Below are 22,266 nucleotides of genomic sequence, written 5' to 3'. Positions count from 1 at the left end.
AATATTTTCTTTGGTCCATGTGAAGTAAAAACATCTGTAAACAAATGCATACCTGAATTATTCTTGCAACAAATTAATTGGTAAACAGGATAATTAGCATTCATAATTGAAAATAATAAAACTAATGTATAAAAAATGTATTTAAAATATTGTACATGATGGTATCTAATTTACAACAAAAAAGAATTGTGTGGCCTAGGGATCAGTAAGAAAAAATGTTGAAAGAAAAATTAGTAACTTCTGACTTTGCAAGTTATTTTATCAAGAAGAAAAAATATTTTAGATGCACCTTTTAAAACAACTTTTTTTTCTTTTTCAAAAATCATAAAGTTCATAAAAAAACAGTGAAACAAAGAAAGTCCTTATCATTCATGTTGTACAGCCTCTAATCTTCATTGCACTACTTAAACAAACTCAACCTTTGGGAAACACAGACCTGAGCTTACAATCTGCTGCTCATTATCTATTCCCAAAGCCTTTAATTTTAAAATAACAGTATCTCAACTGCTGAGCTAAATTTACCTACAACAAAGAGGAGTGTCTGAGATATGTAGGACACACAATGAACAGAGCTTCTCTGAACAATGTGAACATTTTGAACAATTTGTAGAAATGAAAACAAAAACAATGCCATTTCTGGAACTGCAGTTTAACATGTTCTTTTTGCCAGTGTTCAGAATTAAGTGAGCTGCTGTCTTTGCCAAGAAATGCAACAGTTGGGTTGTTTCCAAACACAGCATTACCATGCTGGTGTGATGATGATGATGCATAGTCCACCTTTCCACCTGAAAGGACCAGTTGCAATTTTACCAACCATCATTTACTAGTTGCTGACCATTCACTTAAAAATAACTTCAAAGAAAAGCCTAAAATATCTTGGCCTGCTTCAAAATTTTTGTTTACTAATTTGACAGCTGTCAACTAATCTATGGTTATAAACATCATTTTCACTACATGCTAAGAAGGCAACTTACAGACTCCTATAGATTGTGCTAAAAAGGTGGTTTCGTGATAATTTGGAACTTCAGACTGCTTTTATGATGGTATGGGGAAATCATGCTCAGACATCAAGTCTGGTAGCTATTACAAAATGTGTTAAATAACTTGGTATTGAAATTTGCCTTAATGCTGACTTTCCTCTGTGTGAATACATAATCTGCACCACTTTGGATCAACTTCAACTTCCCCTTGTGGAGTTAAGTCAATAGTCACCTAAAGAAATGGGATAAAGTTATGCTGAAGTCCTTCCTTCACAAATAAAATGATTTTACCTCCTGTAGGCATAAACCAACTCATCTTCAAAACAGACATCTATGGAGAGTCTAACAACCCACAGTACATCCTGATCTGTAATACCCACTCAGGAACCTGGCTATTAATTAGGGAAGTTATTGTATTAGACTGCAATTACAGACATTCTCAAAAATAGAAGACAAAAGAGACATTTAAAAAGACCTACAGTGATTAGAATAGAAGGAAAGGGACATAAGAACTCTCAATAAGGACAAGAGAAGAGAGGAGCAAGTTGAAGTGTCATTGTCTTGCTCTGCTCTGTGTCCAAAAAAGGCAAGTATTGTATTTCCTTCTAAGGACAACGTAAATAATGAGCTATAGTGGTTCCCAGTGAATACATACAGACTTTAAGGTATTAGAGTACGAATAGTCTCTACTCAGATGAGCAGCTTGTAATTTTTTGTTGATACTTACAAATTTCAAACACTACTTTATAATTCCCTGGTTTAAGAACTTCTAGATCAATTAAAAGTTACATAAATTCTTGCGTAACAAAAGTTGACTCCATTCAAAGACCTTAGCATATACAAATTAAACTTCAGCACTTCTCATCCTTTTTTTTTTTTTTGCTTATTTACAGAAAAAAAAGTTCCAGCTAGTATTTTTTCAAAATTATTACTAACTGTAAATATAAATTTTTTAATAAACTAGAAAAGAAATTCTATAATGAGCTCTCTCTTTCTGAGTCCTTTTGCAGGCATCTTACCATCATCCTTCTGTGTGCCAACACTATATTCTACAGCAATCACTCATTAGCAGCATGACAGACTTTCTATGTTTATGCTGAACTTGTCACTCCAAAAAATTCCCACAGTACCACCAGAATACCAACAGGCAACAATTTAATACAGCGAAAACAACATAAAAAATTACCAAACCTTGGAGCTTCCAGGTTGCAGAAAATTTCCACAAGCTAGAATTTTATACCACATGTTTTGAAACAAAAAACATTTTTTCAAAATAAAAAAGGATTTTTGAGAAACCATATGCTTGTGAAGCAAAATTTATCATGGGACATAAGCTGGATAAGGATAAGCATGATAATTTATCATAGGACATAAGCTACTTGATAGCTGTGGAGTTTCCAGGATCAGCAGCTGCCAAGTACATGGACCAACTGACATGAGGAAAAACAAAGTCTCAAGACTCTGGCTCTTGAAAAGTACGGACACTTGATCAAGACAGTGACCTGGTTGCTCATTTCAGAGAAACGTCTCACAAACACAGGAAGCTTAGACTGCAGCTCACTAGATGAACAGTGAGAAATCAGTCAAAACCATGGTGGAAATTTGCTTTGCATGCTGGTGGACAATCATCTGTGTTTTACTGAGCCATTTTGTACTTCAGTGAAAAGGTACCAAAATATATACACTGTCATGAATTATTTCTATGCTTCAATACAATTTGTTTCAACAATGATTTGGCTCATTCTGAGGAATCAAAACAGAGAAGTTAAACAGAATTAGAACTGACTGAAATTTTTATTACTTCTAGAGAAGAAGTAATAACTTACTTCTAGGTAAGTTCTTCCTACTTACCTAGTCTCTGAAATAATGAATGGATATTAAAGCAACATCTATTTAGTAGAACAGTGTGGCACATATTTGTTCTTTCAAGTTCATTTCCTTCTTGCTTTCAGATTTTTTCAAAACATAAACCCTTCTCAGTTGTAGGATCAACAAGCACTGGTAATTTTTAAATGAATGCCTTTGTTGGAAGCATTCAGAACTGTACAAACACCATATGACCCTTCTTAGGAATCTTCTCAAATACATGATCCTCCTCTGTATGCACAAAGTCCATCACTAATCGTTTACACGCATGTGTCACTACACACTTAGCAAAACCCTTTCATTACACTCTGACCTTCCTCCTTCTTCATTACACTCACTCATTCCACAAAATCAATCAGTAATTTCAATTCTCTTACCACATTACACACTTCAACCTCATCTTTGTTATTTGAGAGATTTATATATTATATAACACTTCCTCTTGAAATTATTTGCCTATAATTCAGAAGATTTATTACATCTACACTGTAGGATTTGTAAGATGTAAAGTTTCCCCTTAGGGAGCTGAAATTTCACCATCTCATCTTAGGAGACTGGACAGACACACTTACCAGTATTTCTGATTTTCTGGTGGTGTGTCCTCACCATAAATGCACATTAGATTCATTTACAATAGTGTTATGAATTCTGCCACAAATCAGCACACCTTTATTTTCTACTGGATGATGGTACAAGATCAATACTGGTTTTATCTAACCATACAAGTCTTTTCAATGCATGGTCTGCAGACAGAATCAGAGCAATTGCTCGTTAAATCCAACATTTCATTAAACCACTGTATGGCCATCTTACATCTCAAACTACAAAAATATGTAACATATAATGTAAAATTACTGTATATCATATAATAATATATACCATATAATGTAAAATTACGCATGTATTTAAATCTTGCATTGAGGTTGGAGTTCTTTGATAATAAATCCAAACATGGTTTACATAGTATCTGGATATTAAAAGGCTAAAAGGATGATGGTTACAGTTCTAGACTGACTGAGAGCAACTAGAAGCATGCAACATTGTACTTGCATATGGGATGTGGTGAGAAAGCTGAACTGAAGCAGTATGAAAGGATGATCTGTAATCTGATATAATATGGAGGTAGTGAAGAGATCAACCTACTTTGCCTAAAAGTAGCTTGCTAGGAAACAAAAAGTCTTTTTTACAAACTAGTTTGAAACTTCCAAATGTGTTTTTCTTCAGATACAGAACGTGATCATTTAAACATTTCATTTATATATTCACAAACACCCCTAGCTCCAAGCTTCTTCCTTTCCAGACAACAGCAGCAGCTTCTGGTTAATTCTGGTTTTGCACACATCAAACAAGTGGTCAGATAGCTTAGATATTAACAACTGTTCGTGTGTTTCAGGTGCACTTGAGATCCTAACAGGCAGGAGGGAGTGGAGGTATCTTTCTAGTAAAAAAGTTGAAAGCATAGGGAAGAGACATTTGTGCAGCAATAATATGCACACTGCAATCGACATCACTCTGCTGAAGGAAAAAAAATATTTTCCAATTAAATAAATCAAATATCCTCATGTTCCCAAACATTCCTATGAAAGGACAGCTCTGAATAAATGCACAAGTTTGTGATCATTTCAACCAGACAGTCACAAGACAAAAACCCTGAAACAGAACATAATAGAGTTGATGGACTCTATTAAATTTTGGGTCTGTTTTGGCACTTTGGGGGTGTGCTTTTTAGATTCTTGGGTGTGGGGATTTGTTCTTTTTTTTAAAAAACAACTCTGAGAGTAAATCTTTAGTTCTCCACAGGTCCAAAACTTTCTGTTTCTCAGATGAGTCCTTACTACCTCTTTGGAGATGCTTTGTGAAAAAAAAGTACAAGAGGTAGAAGCTGAAGACACAAAACAAATGGAATATGGTGTGCACATTAGGCCAGAATTCCTTCTAAACACACTTGTTTGCTGACCTGTGTAGTTGAAGGGGTACATGGTACCTGCTGATTTTGGCATAAACCAGAAAGAAAGGTCAAAAGCATATTTAGAATAATAATCTATATATATACATTAATGTAAGAATATTGATCCATTTGGCAGAAAATAAGAAAAGCAAGATATGGCAAAAAGGCACATGTCTGAAACCAATCTCTGCAATAGCAACTAAAAGAAAAAGTAGTTCAAATCTACAAACTATTTTCAAAAAGTTGCAGACACAACTAATTGCAGGTGTAAGTAATGAAAACAGTAGGATTAATTAAGCTTTAAAAAAATCAGTGTTATGGAAAAAACTGAAATGCATAAACAGCAAAGCATGGAAGGAGAGGATAATCAGACTGGAAAGTATCTCTGGAAGTCTTCTAGCCCAACCTGGTGCCTTAGACTGGTCCATTGAGGGCAGGTTTATCAGAATATTCAGTTCAGTTTTAAACAGATCCCACGATGGTGATTACAAAGCCTCTCTGGACAACCTGTTCCTGTATCTGACTATCCATGCATTATAATTTTTGTTTCCTCTTGTCCTTTCACTAAACACTCTTGAGAAGACAAATCTGACTTTGCCTTCTCATCCACCCTCCAGCATACTAGCTGATGGTAACAACGACATCTCCCCTGAGCTTTCATTTCTTCAGTATGACCAAACCAATCTCTTTCAGGTCCATCACATGCTCCAATCCTGTCATCATCTTGTTGAACCTCCACAGGACTTACTCCAGTACATCACTGTTTCTCACAATGGACTCCAGATGCCGCCTCAAAAACAAACACTGCTGGCTCTACTCTTGCTACTGCAGCCTGGCATGCAGGTCACCTTCAGCACTGCATGAGCACACAGCAACAGCTGCTTTGTATTCCAAGTCCTTGTCCATCAGGATCCCACATCTTTTTCTGCAAAACTACTTTGTAGGCACACACATACCAGTTTACACTATTGCTCAGGCTGATTCTATCCAAGATGTAGGACTTTGAATTTGCCTGTGTCGAACTTCAAGAGGTTCCGCTCAGCCCATTCCTTGGTCCTATCCCTCTGAATAGCCCTCGTACTACCCAGAATACCAACCACTTCCCACAACTTGGTCTAACCACAAACCTAAGAGAAATCCTATCCCATCATCCAAGGCATTAGGAAATTCTTTTAAATGCCATCAATCTCAGTACCAGTCCCTTGAGCATGCCATTAAAGACAGACTGTCCAATTGGACTTTGGAGGAAGGAAGGAACACAATATGATGACAGGAACAGCTCACAATACCTTCTGGCTAGTCACAATCCCTTGAATCCACCAGCTTTCCACGCATCATCTTATCCACTTATTGAGTCCATATCTTATCAACTGAGTTATAAGGATACTGGAAGCTGACAAGGGTTTTGCTAAAGTCATGGTATGAAATATTCATCACTCTTTCTTTGGTTACAGGACCAGTTATTTCACCAAAGAGGGTAACTGTGTTGATCTGATCAGACATATATGGTCTCATAAATCCATGCTTGATGTTCCAAATCACATTTTCTTCCTTGTGACTAGGAACACCTTTCAGGAAGGTTTGCTCAATAATCCTTGCAGAGGGTGAGGTTTGCCCTTCCACAAAATCAATGAGATATTTGCATTTTCCTAATCATCAGGAACATCCACAATAACTATGACCTTTCAAAGATGACAGAATGGCCTTGGAATGATATTAGTCTCCTCTTTCAGCATGCTTAGAATCAATCCCATGTAGTGCCAAGTATTTATGAATGTCAGTTGCATTAAGCACACCCTAAATCTACCTCCTTTGTAGGCAAAGCTGCACTCCCACACACTGTTTCTAGACTTGGGTAGCTTGAGAGTAAGTCTTACCAACTGAAGAGTATTAGTAAGTTTCCTTCAGTCCACAAAGACAGATCCTTGACCCCAGTTTTATGCTTTATGGATGCACAAAATATTTCTTTGCATGACATGAGACCTGATAGTTTAGAATGCCCAGCCTCCTCTTTGTCCCTCTAACGGGACAACCTAAGGACTAACAAGCACAAAGCTTGCAGTAGGCACGTGTTTGAGGGCAGTGACGTGATGTCACCCCTTATCTGGGATAAAGGCAGAGAACTCGAGATCTTTAGGAGATGGCATGAAAGTTACTTGCTGCAGACCACAGAGTCTGAAAAGCAAGCACAGGGCAGAAGGAAGGAACATAATATGATGACAGGAACAGCTCACAATACCTTTTGGCCAGTATCTAACAGTGGATCTCCACAAATTGCTGTTTTCTAACAAATCTGTTAGATAAGACAGACTGAGTGACTATAAGTATTTATTGGAATGTCTCTTATTTATTCTTGAAAATAAGTTAAAATACACAAGCTTCTTTTGAACAGACTTAAAAATCCATGTGCCCATTGAGAGGCACAATGGAATTGATGATCAGATCTGAGTGTTTTTGAAGCAGGCAATGGGCTTCATGAAGAAGAAAAACAGACAAATGCTCAATTTCCTGACAAAATCCTGTACAATGGGACACAGCTACCTGTAACAGCTCTTTTTACTTGTTGCAGGTATTTATTCTCAGTAAAAAATGTTTCATAATCATACAAGATTATTAATCACTCAAAAGCACAGTATTTCTATTGTATAAATTTATCATTATTTACTTTATCCATTGCTGTGTAGTGTTTTGACTTAGTGAGGTCACTGGGCAATTTTCCTGGACTCCTAAGTCTAGACTTTCCCATATTGCTTTTAGAGGAAAGACAGAAAATTTTCTATTGCACCATACTATATCTATGTTCTCATCTGGTACAGCCAGTCACACTCAGCACTATAAAGATTTGGCTATTATAAAAACATCAAAAAGCTACAAGAGTCAACAGAAGAAAATCTAATTTTTCAATTTATTTTGGAGAAAAAAATCTTATACAAACAATTCCCTGGTTGTGTAACTATATTTATATAGGTATGCATATTGCAAAAATATATATATTTGTGAAGAAACCGCAACATTAAGAATCAAGTTAAAATTTAGATTTCTTCAATAGCCAGTACACAGGAAGCATATTTCATTAAGACCTGTTGTCTTCATTTTCACTAATTTTTTACAGGTAGTTGACAATATTTTCTTCAGCTGCTCTATTTTTACTCTACCTTTTCTTTCAGTGTACATTTAGATTCCTTCAGCAACTGTCAGAACAGTACACCTGTTCTGCTGACACTACTCCCATACCTTGAACAGTATCTGTTCATAATTCACAGTTTTGAATTCCCTGACACACAGAAAAAAAATCTATTAGGACCAATATCAACAGAACAGATTTTACACATGCAAAATGGCAATGCAAACTAAAACATCAAATCATAATCAGTATCCAAACACAAAATATCACATGACACCCAGATGTTAGTCTGGTTTTCAATCAATCTATTCAGAGTTCTTTTATATCTACAGATGAAAACACAGGGCATTATGAAATATTTATAATTCAAGTGAGATTAAGTCAAGAATCAAACTCTTTCTCTTCTAACATATATATATAGGCATTTCACCTGCTTACAGTTTGCTTTCCATTTTAAACCTTATTCAAATGAAAAAGATCGTATAGGTTGAAAAGTATGCACAAATTATTAATGTAGTGAAGCTTTCTTACATGACTTGGACTCCGGTGATGGTGGAGAAATGTTGGACACAGCAAGGTCGCTCTTTGACTTTTTAGGCTTTTTTGCATTTACCTGCCAAGGCTTATCATAATTTCTAAAATCTCTTCTTGTTCCTTTATTTTCTGTTAAAAGAATCAAATTAGATAATCATAACATTTGTAGGGTAATTTTTCAAAGACTTAACAAACAATTAACACAAAATTCCCCAAGGTATATCAAGCCAAATTAAAGACAGCTCTTTTCTCCTCCTATTTCTGATAGTTTTTATATTTATTATATTTATTCCACTTTTAAAATATCAAAACTTAGAAATTAGTATATTTTTCATTAAAAAGGTTAATTTTTTGTTATGAAAAATACTTAATGTCAATTTTATGTACATGTTTTACTGCCTATGTTAAAACTGCGTATTTGATATAAATGGTTGATTTGTCAGTAAATTAACACTTTGGCTAACAGGAACTATTTAAACTCCATAGTCTGAAACAGATCATTAGCCAATTTTTAAACACAAACTAATATTGTAATAGTAGCTTGTACCAGAATACAAATACCAAGACTTCTACTTTACAATCAGAGCGGATACTACTTCAGAATATTATTTTAATGCTTCTGAAGATTTTACAATCATAAATTATTCACACTGGAGTTTATAAAGTAGCATAGCAGCTCCTCATTAAGGGTGGGGATGGTAGGTATATAAAAACATGTATTATTAAAGAAAATATCTCAATAGTGTCTAATCTCAAGTACAAATACACCATGGGAGGGAAAAAGAAAACAAAGAAAGAGGACAGCAAGGGAACCTCTCTCACTGAGACTGGGATGTTTCCATTCTGTAACTCTGATGCATATTCACATGATACATACCTAGGCTGTGCTGACAGACAGCAATGTATATTAAATTCAGTATCTGCTAGATAAACAGGATTTATTCTGCATGCTCAAAACCATAAAGCAGTACCTGTTCAGTAGGTACATGTGCATCCAGGAAATCATGGACACAAGTGTGGGGAGGTTATACTGGAGGCCAGCCCTTTCCAGCACACAGAACATACCTGACGTTTCACTCTCTGCCCAGAGCGCAGCAGAGCCAGACAATGTTCTCTGAAGCTGACCACGGTTTCCCTGCTTGGACTGAAGATGATCAATTAGAAATGGGATTGGCTGGTCAGGTGTCTCCGTTATCAGCTTGGTCATCAACTCCTTTAGGAAATTAGGACAAAACAAAAAATCAGTGAGATATTGCACCCAAACTAATCTTGTATTTGCCAAAAGAAAATAAGCATTTATAAAGGAAAGGTTTGTTTTCAAATTTGAAGACAACAGTTGGAACACCCACCTCCTCAAACTACTGCTATTTTGGTCCTATGAAGTGCTCATATCTGAAGTGTTCTCAGCCTATGCAGTCTCTTATCCACTGGAACACAGGTTAAAAAAGCCAATCCCTGCTACCTGTTCAAATTTATCCCAAACAGCAATGCTGTCCATTTAACCACTCAGAACCAGGACCTCTTCAGAACTGCAAGTAGTTCTTCTCTGACCAATACGTCTAAGCTACTTCTCATTAGAAATTGGAGATTCAGGAAAGTTTGTGAATTTTCATCTCATCCAAATACAGAACAACTGTCTGGTTCAAATATGCATTCATATCTGGGAACTCCAAGGTCTGATCAAACAAATAGATGGTTTTTAAAGCAAATCCTCAAAAACACTATAATATAGAAATAAAGTAATATTTTATTACATTTTTGCAGATATGGATATAAAGCCAACGTCAACAGGAAAGCATCTTCTATGCCATGCATTGGTGCTATCCAACTGCTGCTCTGCACCTTGGCTGTGCAGGGCTGCAGAAAAAAGAAACACTCTCCATTATTACTGCTGGGGTTCTTTCTGGCTTCCTAGGCATAAAACACATTAGGAATCCAGAAAGAAGCTGTGGCTGTGCTGTACGCATGTGCTCTGAGAGGAAATGAACGACTCAGGGCAGGTGATGTGACCCTGAAACCCATTTAGTTCTACAGGAGATCTGTGGCCGCTGCGGCAAAATGGAAAAGCTCCACAGAAGTAAAAAATTACAGGAATGTACAACAAAATGAGAACAAAATAAAAATAAACAACCCAAAACAACTAAGTTATTCAGAGCACGTATTCCCTCTTCACCTATTCCCAAGTATAAACCTTAACACAACTTACATGCACTTAATTCTAGCACTACTTCATCTTTTCCACACACTTTCATGTAATAAATTTTTTTTCAAATGTCAGTAGTTACTTAGCATTACCATCAATTAAGAGTTGGGAAAAGGTACTTCAGAGGAAGTACACCAAATAGCAGCAAACATGAATAACTGCACACAGGATTACTAAGGCATAGCAAGTTCTCTTTGTCCACAAAAAGGAGAAAATATGCCCCATCTGCCCACATTTCTTGTTAAGACACAATCTTCTGTGACGCCATTTTTGATACTTATCCTCGGTGAAATGAAAAACCCTGGCTGTCTCTGGTTTTGAACTGGAACTAAACGGGAAGAAATTAAGCTACTTACGAATCTTAGAATTGTTGGAGCTATGGAGTGTAACTTCATCTGGACTGCCTCTTACCAAGGTAGGAGAAACTCTCCGATATACATCATACAAGAAAAATTCTGGAATTGCAGTAATTCATATTTTAGTTGCTTGGCAACACTAACAGCAAACCTTTATTCTTTCCCCTGCCAAAATGCAGAATTAGTGACAATGGGAAGATGTAATCTAGTGCTTGTAATGGACCACAATAGCTGTAGTAATTCCACTGGAGAGGATTCTATTACCAAAGGAAAAAGTGCCAATCTGTTACAGCTGACTTGTAATTTAAATAATTTCTCAGAATCATGGTTTGAAAATTATTTTTGTCTTAGATTAATTGCAATATTAACATAGTACTGAAAAAGGTAATACAGAAAAATGAGAAATTTTAGAATGCTTACATACCAATATACAACAAATGCTATTAGATTGCTGCCAAAACTGATCTGCTTGTAGCAGGAAGAAATGGTCTTTAAGTAACAGAAATGCATCTAATGAAATAAAACTGAATACAGGATTCCTTATCTCTACTGAGATGTAGCAAAAAACCTAAAGACCAAGGTGATGTGAAACTAGATTCTATTAAAAAGGACCACTTTTTGTACCTATTGTTATATTGATAATAAGACCCAAGTCATATAGAGATCTGTGCTGTCCAAGAGAATAATCAGTCCTATTCTGAGACAGCAGTTGGAAAATTAAAAAGAACTGTAGATAGACACTACAATTATCTGGAATAACAAATGTGTTGTACCAATCCTGTACACCTAAAGTGAAAAAAAAAAAAAAAAGAAAAATATATAACATTTCTGGAATACTCATAAACTGAAGAGTGTGAAGTTCAGAAAAGATCTATTTATTTGTGTAATAAGCCTCAAACTGATTTGCCTCAAGCACTCTCAGAAATGTCATTAAAAGTAAATGCAACTTAAAATGAACACAAAGGCAACTCAGGTTATAAAATCTGCCATTTAAGGAAGACAAAACTCTTTACTACAAGTATTCCACTGCAAAAGGGGAGAAAAGAAACTGTTAGGAATCTACTTCTTAAGCTGCTTCAAGAAAGGTTTGGAAGTGGTCTCCAATTTACCACTTTACATGGAGTTCCTGGAAAGTTCCTGAACTCTGGACAAAGTGCAAGAACACCTCCACTCCAAGAACAATAGCTTCAGACATATACTCTGTGGAAATTCACATTCACATGCTGAAGGTGTTATCTCTCTTCCGTATCCTTCTGCCTCACACACTGCCAGACATCCCAGAAATAGGATCACAGCTCCATGACCCTCACTGCCTCTGCCCTTCTACCAGTTTCTGCCAAGGGACACAATTACCAGTTTCATCCAGTTTTTATCAGTTTCATCAAGGGACACAACTCCATCTGCTCGCCTCTCAACCTGTCCTCTTCAAGCTCACATTTCCTTTGAGATTTTTTTCATCCCCAGCAAATTGGCAATTACATGGAAATATGCTCACTGCCTGCATTCAGTTGCTTGGCTATGCCATGAGGTGGGAGGTTGGAGGGGCAACAAAAACAAGAATAAAGCCAAACCCAAGCAACCCAACAAGAAAAAAGTACAAAGCTTCACCAACATTAACTGTACATAGTGCTCACCTAATTTTTAAGTAAAAACACATACTTCTGTGGAGGTGAAAAGATATTACATATTAGGAATGTCAACTAAAGCACCATTCTGTAGCAAAGTTAACTTAAACTTCTGATTAAATGATCAAATGATCAAAAGCTTATTTAATGACCTCATCTGTTGCTCGGGTGACATCTTAATAGACAGTAGGAATAACATACTACATGGTACTCTAAATATACTTTCACATGTTTGAAATGTCTCTAAAAAAAGAATGTATTAAATAAGAAAAAACTAAAGCATCCAAGGTACAAAAATAATATTCCTTTTTGGTTAACAGTAGTCTGATCTGACTCACAATGTGCTAAGTAGGCAAGGTTTCACAAGAAAAAGAAAAAGGAAAAGACCAACTAGTCTCACTGAAGACACCTCTGCATTAAAAGCAGAACAAAAATGGCACAAGATCATTGAAACTGAGATTCATTTTTTCATTAACAAATCATCAGGTAAGTTTCAACTCTTCATAAAAACAAAAATGCAAGACATCTAAAGATAAGTCTCTTAAAAATATTAATAATACTTTTCACATTTTAGCTCAAATTTCTAAGTTTTCTACAATTCAAATAAGGCAAGTCTATTGTTCTATGCACAATGTGCCTTATAACGACAAATAAAAAGCCATGGCAGTTTGGGTCTCCATGCTGCCAAATGAACTGCTTGCTACTCATAATCTCTCCCTTCCTATCTCCTTTCTACTGCCATGTCTTCCTTTCACTCCATGTCCCTTTCTCTTTTCTATCAGTGGACTCCACACAGTCTCTTCCTCCCAGCTGTGTAACAAGTGAAGAAGAAGCTGTTCAGAAGTCAGTAATTATGAATTCCCTCTGCACCCTTGAGACGCACTGGAGCACAGAAAAGGGGCCAAAGGAAACTTCCATGGTTACTACGGACTAGAGCACTCAGATTAACACATCAGTTACTGCTGCTTCCCAATTATACTGCCTCAAATTAGGGTCTGCCTTGTCTAAGGGCAGACTGAGAAAGAACAGGATAGTGATATAAGCTCTTTCAGTGAACCGCTTCATGGATTTTACCTAGCACTGTGCAAATCAGTTCTTCTTTCTTCATAGTTTGTAAAGCTATCTTCCTATGCTCCTACATTAACTAGTTTTATTGAACTATGTTACTAAAACTGTTTAAAAAACAACAACTTGTTTAAGTTTATTTGTGGATATTTCCAAGAGAGATTCATGCACGTGCATGATGAGGCTGCAAAAGATCTTGAAAAAAACACCAGGTCTGAAGTAGTGGTTTAATATATTAATTATTTATAAAGAATATACAGAATTTATAAGCAATATTTTATAAAGAATTCTTTATATTTTTCACTATTTTCCTATCCTGAGGTACTCTATTACTTATTCAATGAAGGCTCAAATTTTTATTTCCTTGTAACTTTCCAGGCATTTAATACAAATGAAACAGTCTTCACAGTCTATTAATCATAAGCCCAATTACAAGAAAGTCCTAATTAGCCTTGTCTAAATGTACCTATTAGGTTATTAAGTTAATTAAGAGACATTCTATCTTGCCCTGTGACTGGTAATGGTAACTACACAACAATCACATTTTAACTGTACAGACTTTATAGACTCTGGCACAGCATTCACAGATTCTGGCTGGGTTACACTCTTGCTTTCATGGATTAAATCAGAAGTTCAAATACAATTAAATACAGCAAGTCTTCACAGTGATGTCAGTAGTGACTTTGTCAATAAAGAAGTCATGAGGGGCTAGATGTCTCCCAGCTGACCAGCCAGAGTATGTCCACTTAGGATAAGGAGAACTGCTCTCCTGGCTCCACTGAGTTATTGGAGATATATGCATTGACTACAGTGAAGCTTGGACACTTGAACATCTAAATTTAGACTTGCTAACCCCTTCATACAGGCTGTAAGTAAACAAAGAAGAAACAAAATGGAGGGAAAATTTGTGGAAGGACAGTAGGTTCAAGAAACTTTTTAATGACCGACACTTTTTTGTTAGAATTCCATTCTGATTACTGCAGTAACAAAGCAAGGAAACAAAAACAAATAATTGTTTTAAAGTATATTATAATATTATTCTTACTGACTAAATTAGGAGTCTGAAATTCTTAAATGAGAGCAGAAATGACTGCTTAAATGACTGCTTCTACCAGAAAAAGATTATTTTCTATGGAAATTAATGAAAAATACCAGCACTCTTCCTTTGGAAAACAGTCAGGCTTAAAATATTCTTGAGCAATTTTTAAATAAAAGTAGTAGAATCACATTATAAACTATGAACGAAATGGACTTCAACATATTTTATGTTCATGAAATTATCATCACATCTCCCTATAAAATAATTTAATCCTACATAAATTTCAACATAAATGAAATTCATATGTCTGTACCATACTATTTACTTCAAACTCATCATAGTAGAATAACAGCTGAGAGCAAATAGTAGTCCTATTCAGCTTGCTCATGAAAATATTCAGACTTTTATCTGGAATTGACTAAAAAAGTTTCAATTAACACATTCCTTCTTCAAAACCTGGCTGATAACATTTCAGACAGCTGTGCAGTTAAATTTAATATCACAAGACTGTAGTACACAGCATGGGAACACAACCCACTGAGAAATTACTTTGGACATTGAAGTAAAATGAAAGTACAAAGCTGATATGGTGGCTCTGATGCTTTGGTGCAAAGAAAATTCCCCTAAAGGTGCAGTGTTGGGGAAATCTAAGGTATGGGACTAGTGGCACAGGTAACATTTCATAGAGTGAGAATAACAGGAGGAAGTCTGGAAACAAACATCATTGAATAGCTGTCTTTCTTAAGTGTTCATCTACTAAATATCTGTACCAATTCAATAAGAAAAGACCAATTTGGGGGGCTATGTTACCAACCATGTTTTTAGGGGGACTCTGGAGAGCAGAATGGAAACAGCAGACTTGTTCTGCAGATCATATTATCAGTTCCCTGACTCAGATGAACTAGATCTATCTGAAATAATTCCAACTCATGCATGTAATACTTGATAAAATATGCATCATTGATCTTACTGAGGAGTGCATGGGGTCTGCTGGACAATTTCAAAGTTTCACTGAGTAAGTTCATGACACTTCATCAAATTCCACCACACACATTATAACACGCAATATCTATCTGAACCTCTTGCTGCATCTTTTCACTTATTTATCCTTTGAGGTTTTTTCCTCACCTAATCTTAGTATTTCAAATATCATTGTCCCTAATCTATTTTACCACTTCTGAATTCACAAAATAGCTTCAAACACCTTCAATCTGTGGCTTTATTGAAATATTTCCTTTCTCCCATTTAAGCATTCCAAGAATGCCGTTGAGAGAGAAGTCACTGCTACTAGGTTACTCTAAAACATTAAATAATTCTCTGTAGAAGAAGAAAAGGTTAAGGACATGCTCTCAGAGATGCCAATCATTGCAACAGTTATCATGTTTTCTCCCATCGTTTAGTTTTCGAATCACAAAGATTTCCAATGATAGCTTTTACTTCTTTCTGCAATTCTGTATCTCTGCATGACAATCTCACTCTTGTGGAATTATGCCTACCATATCATTATCTTAACTCAGCAAGGATTTATCAAATAAGGGTGGTTCATGTTATTGCAGAAACACTGTTAGGTTTCCCTGAAGCGTAATTCAGAAGCCTTCCTCAGTTTCCATCCACTCTATCAACCACTGAAATTCTGCCCTCGAGGCATGCACTTCACAGTTCAGCCAAAGAAAATGAAAACTGCTGGTTTTCTGAAAGGCCTGTAGGATTTACATCAAAAGAAATACTCGTAGATAAAAACCAGGAAAGACTATTACAACCTGGACTTAAATTACAGACATAAAACAGCATTGACTGCACATCACTGCCTTACCTAAAAGCTAACTCAATAGGCTGGAGCTGATCTTTCTCTGATTAGCTGAAGTAATCTCCTTTCAATTTCAAGGTCTAAGTTGAAATCACTTGTTCCACCATGTGCAATGACTCATTACTGCAACTGTTAAAAAAAAATCACATCGTATTTCCAGTTTGAGCTTCACTGACTTAGCTTCAACCTGTCTGACACGTTTGTGAGGAAGGGTAACTCTAGAAACTGAAGTAGCAGGTATTTTTGTGGCCACCCCTGCTAGGCTGACCCCAACCAGCAGCCAAGCATACACCAACCACTTATTCATTCCCACCCTCAGTGGGATGGGGAAAAAAATGAAAAGAATAAAACCAAGAAAAATTAATGGGTCAAGATAAACACAGCTTAATAACCACAGGAAGGAGAGAAGGAAAAAAACCAAAATCAAAGAACAAGTGACACCAAGGCAATCACTTACCACTTCCAACTTGCCAGTCGGCAAGCAACAGATATTTCTGAACATTTAGTCCCCAGGTTTAATTAGTGAGCATGAAACTATATGGTAAGGAATACCTCTTTGCCCAGGTTGGGTCAGCTGTTCCAGGTGTGTCCCCGCCCAATCCATCCCCCCGGGCCTGCTTGCTGGTGGGCAGAGAGGAGAACAGAAAAAGCCTTGAGCCTGTGCAATCACTGCTGAGCAACAGCTAAAAGGCTGGTGTACCAACACTGACTCAGTGACAAATCTGGAATACATCGACATACAGGCCTGGTGTGAAGAAAATCCAGTCCCTGTTAGACCCAGTACAATACCACTATAGAAAGGATTATCAAGGGTTTCTGAGTGGTGATCAGGAGAAGGCCATATATGAAAAAAACAATTAGTATATTAAGGAGTTGACTCAGCAAAAGCCCTTAAGTTTAGATATTCTTTATGCCTGAGAAGTAAATAATTACAAAGCTATGCACGTGCTTAAAATGAATTAGATGAATTAGATCACTGCTCTATGACTTTAGAATTACAAACACTTCTTTCTGGAAGCCAACAAAAAAAAAAGATAAATTAATATTTTGAAGATTGATGGAAATCCTTTCAATTGCATACCATGGAAAACTTTGATAGTAACATATTTTAAAAATGTGTGCAGCAACCACCACACTTCCCAGGTGCTTTTCTTTCTCCTCCCAAACACTCCTCCAGTAATTTGCATTACTACACCATTAGATTTATTCAAGTTCTACAGAAAGATAAATGTGAGATGATGTTTTAAAACATTCTACTGACCAGTGTTTATAGTCAAAGTTATTAAATATTCTGTGTAACTTCTATGCATTAAGGTTACTAAAAAAACTGCTTTCATATTTTTTTAATCTTGACCAAGAATTTTTAAAACTATTCACATGGAACTTCAAATAATAACCAGCAATTACAGAGACACAAAATGGAGAATGTGAGTTACCAGAGTCCAGGGTGGGGAAGTTCTTACACAGATTTAATTACCTTGACTTTAGCTGCCTACATAAATTAACGCTAAGTTTGCTCCAGCAATGTTCACTAAACAAATGTCAAAGAAGTTACTACATGCTCCCTGATTGTTAGAAATTACTAAAATCCTGGCATTTGGAAAAGTTCTTTTTGTGCAGCAACCAAAAAACTATGAGCCATATGCATTATAATTACAAGTTTTATTCATACACTTTGAATAGATTAATATCTATTCAGATACACATCTTAATTTCTTGTTATTTACCTGTGAGAGATTGACTTGGTCTCATAAGATTTCATACCAATGTTGTAATCAGCTTTATAAATAGATCTGAATGTTTAATATGCAACAATACAACAGAGATTTCTCAACTGGAAAGGTCAGAATTTATTGCCATGGAAAAATCTGGAAATTAGTTTTCACCACAGCAAAACACAAAGAGGTTTGTTTTATACTTGTAAAATTTATATACTGCAATTGTGCCTGGAACTCCTTAAATAATAATAAGTGCTTTTAACACAGCATTTTTAGAAGACAAATAGATTATTATTTCACACGTAAGCAGTTGCTTGATCCACTTAAAACTGCCTGTATCCTATTCCCCCCCCACAGGAAAGGTCACACTGATTTGCCTGTCACAGGTGACACAAGATGTGCAGCATCTTGTCAGGGTAACCACCACTGCAGACTCTCTGCAAGTTCTCAAATCTTTTGAGAACACTTAGTCAAGTGCTTATACTCAGTGCTTCTCTAATTGCAACTGGAAAATCTTTTTACTATTACAAGTAACACTTTTATATTAAGTTATTTCAACCAGTGTCCACTTAAGTATAGGTGAAGCTTTTTCTTAATTAACACACTTGAACTTTGCTATTTGGGAAAAAAAAAAAGCAAAACCCACAATTAAATTGGAAATAATTGGTCTCTTTATTGCAAGAATACAAGAATCTTTTGCCATGCAGAAGTTATCAGTCCACAGATATAACAAACTTGATTATAAATGCATGAATGAATAATATTCTAGTAAATATATAAATAACTATGGTAACTAATGAAAAAATAAATATTGACTCATCTTCCTCCATTTTATGTACTATCATCTATTAAATGTTACCACACAATACTTGCAACTATTTCATTTCTAAAAGATATCAGTGTACCTGAATCTATCTTCAGCCCCAACCAGGAAGACACCTTAATAATTCCAGTTCAACTGGAAGCAAAACCCACCTCCACTAGCTTCCATATGGACTTTTGTCATCCATGAGTTAAGCCAAAATACCTCTATGATTTTCCTCATAAGCAACCAAGATGACAAAAAAATTGCTTCAATTATTTTCTTTTCTCTTAACATTTTTTGCAAAGTTCTGACAGATTTCTAACATTTTTTGCCTTCATGGATTATCTCTTCATTTCAAGTCAAATTTAAATAGATATTTCGGCTACTTAAGGTGAAGAAACTTCTGAGAATGAAGATCCAATCATAGTCAGACTATGAAAAATGGAAAAAGACTTGCAGGTGTCCATTTTGACCTAAACAGTGCAGCAGACTTGAAGTATACAGGTTTAGAATGCAGTATGAACTGTGAAGAATCAGGCAGGAGAGACACAGTGGCAAAATTAGACAGAAAAAAACCAAAAGGTTAACACTGAGTGCAGAGGTACCATGCTCTACATGGCTCCAGCACCTTTCCAGGGTTCCCAAACTGCTTCCCACTGGCACTAGCAGGTTCATTGCTCTGCCTCAGTCCTGAGAAGGTACAGTCACTGTCTGTCTCCATCTAAAAATGGCTGCAATTTGGGGAAGCACTCCCAGGCTGCTGTCTGGGATTCCCCCAGAAAAGGGGCCCTTCAGGGTTGGGGTTTCAAAACACACACACACCTGGCAAGGCTGAGGTCTGAGCCCAGGAGATGACACCACCTGCTGAAGATGAACACCACGCTGCCCAGCTGGCTGCTCCTATGACAGAAAACCTATGCTTGCCAAGCAGGCACCAAGATGACCCTGCTGAAAATGCATGGTCCAAGACCCTCTCTCCTCAGATTTACTTGTTCACCTCATTTACTGGCTGTGTGCTGCCTTGGAAGAAGACTCAAAACTCATCAGGCAGGTCTCCTTTGCAATATGCCAGGAGAATTTCTGTCACAATAGGTAGGGTACTTTTTCCTTGCTACAGCCAGAACATGAAAATACAATATTAAGATAATACAGATTTGCAGCAGACAATTGATTTAACTACATATAGGAAGGGTAATATTTTACATACTGTTTGAACACCTTGGAATGTACCCTGAAAAAAGATACAACTGTATTCCCCAGAAGGCATGGAAAAACAAAGTATCAGGCATAATTCAGTAGTCATTATCAGAACAGCACAGATATCTAAATAATATTTTGCTTTGTTCATTTACAAAATACTATATTTTATTTTAATCCTGCAGTATGTAATGTCAAAAATTCAATCTAAACATGTGTATCAGGACAGTCCTGCATGAACTTATTTCCACAACCAAAAATCAATTCCCTGTAACTAGACACAACTACATCATCCTGTGTGGAACTGTAGAACTCTTACTTGAATGCTCTTTTTTTCACCCAAAGTCACAAAGAACAGGGAAAAAAAAGCTTAACCAGTGCACAAGTGCATTTAGATGTCACAAAACAAAGAGAGAGATCTGATCACTATCAGAAGAGACTAAAGCCTCCACTCTACTTCCCTACTTTCCACAATTGTATTGCCCATTGCCAAGCACCGTGAGGAAGAAGGCATCCCCATACAGAAACAGTCACTGGAAAACCTCCCTCAGACAAGACACTTCCTCCTTAGAGGAAGGATGTTGTATAATCATGCCCAAAAAAAGAAATCTTCAACAAAAGACAACTGATGAGCCAAAGTGAACATACAGTTGACCTATATGAGGAAAAATACCAAACTCTGTTGACCACACACAGTAGGATTACATCCAGGCACATCTTTAACAGAAGAGAGGTCTAATGCCATTATTTGTTCCATTAGAACTAACTTGCATGCCCAAGTCCTTAAAAAACCTCACCTAAGGAAGTAATGTGAAAGAACTCACAGTAGCTCTAAAGAGCAAGTGAAAATAGAGAACTGTGTCAGTACCAAGCTGCAAAAAAAAAGGCTCTGAAATGAGAGGATGTCGGACACCACTGCTCGACCTCTGAGGCCAAGTGCATTGGCTGCACTGGCTTAAGGCTGACAGTTCTATCATGCCCACAAATAAAGAAGGTCTGAGATAAAGGGGACAGCTAAATAAATACTAGCTTACATGAACTGGATACACTTTCCACTCTGTAAATTACAGATTAGCTAAGCTACACATATGATGGCAATATTAAAGCCATTAATGCAAAGTGTAATAATGAAATAAGAAAAAAATTATCATCAGTCTCTGTGTACCAAAACCACAAGCTAATGAATATATTTTTCCTGAAAGAAAAAGTACCAGAAAGAATTATTTTAAAGACATAAAAAAATCTAGTACTAATAATTATATCATATGGATCAACTTACTAGTCACTTTCTAGCACAAACAAGGTAACTTCAACACTTACACAGAACTGATATGTCTCTTGAAAGTGCCATTTGCACTTTGACTATTTCCTCCATATAAACTGTCACATGGATTTAGTCACCATGTCACTAGCCTACCAGGGACATAACCTGCAACATCAAGGAGCTGTCCTCTGGCTCAGGTTTTCAAACAAAGGACTAAAGGTCTATATTTTACAAGAAAGCTAGAGCCTGAGGTGGATATTTAAAGAGGTACTACTGTACTAACAATTGGAGACTTTCTGTGGGTAGCAACAGCAATTAAGGACAGATAATTGAATTATACCTAGAACTGGAGTTAGGCCCATCATTTCCCATCAGACACTTCTACCATCAAGACTGCAATGGCTTAGGCAACTAAAAATCACCTAATTTCTAGAAGCTGAAATTTGAGTTATTTTAGATGATGATAGGGTTTTGGAGCTGTAGAGCTATTTTAAAGCATTCTTAATTTGATTTTCTAATGTTCTTTTATTTAGAAAACAATGTCTGTGAGTCACTGATGTACATTTTGTTTGTTTCCGAGATGGCAAAGTAACTTCCCAACCCTGACAGCGATTGCCCAATTAAAGTTTCCTGATGATCTGATTGCTCTTTATTTAACATTATGCTACATCTGCCTGGCTATGAGTGAAGACCTTCCTCTTGTAAATCAGGGTCTCACCAACTGCAGCAGGGCTC

At 36.3% G+C, this 22,266-nt stretch overlaps 1 protein-coding gene across 6 annotated transcripts in view; it reads right to left on the bottom strand.

The window, feature by feature from the left end:
• The window catches only part of C1H8orf34 (chromosome 1 C8orf34 homolog), a 150,080-nt gene that overhangs the window by 116,446 nt on the left and 11,368 nt on the right, over nucleotides 1–22,266 (bottom strand). For all 6 annotated transcript variants that reach the window (XM_063169905.1, XM_063169906.1, XM_063169925.1 and 3 more), the window contains exons 2-3: nucleotides 9,518–9,665; nucleotides 8,450–8,581 (exon numbers count right to left, since the gene is read on the bottom strand). In XM_063169905.1, the coding sequence (XP_063025975.1) occupies nucleotides 8,450–8,581; nucleotides 9,518–9,665 (280 nt within the window). The remainder of the gene's footprint in view (nucleotides 1–8,449; nucleotides 8,582–9,517; nucleotides 9,666–22,266) is intronic.

This window comes from Melospiza melodia, chromosome 1, assembly GCF_035770615.1.
Source record: "Melospiza melodia melodia isolate bMelMel2 chromosome 1, bMelMel2.pri, whole genome shotgun sequence".
Classification (NCBI taxonomy): Eukaryota; Metazoa; Chordata; class Aves; order Passeriformes; family Passerellidae; genus Melospiza; species Melospiza melodia.
Note: the sequence above shows the minus strand (reverse complement) of the source record. Positions and strands in the feature narration are given on the sequence as shown.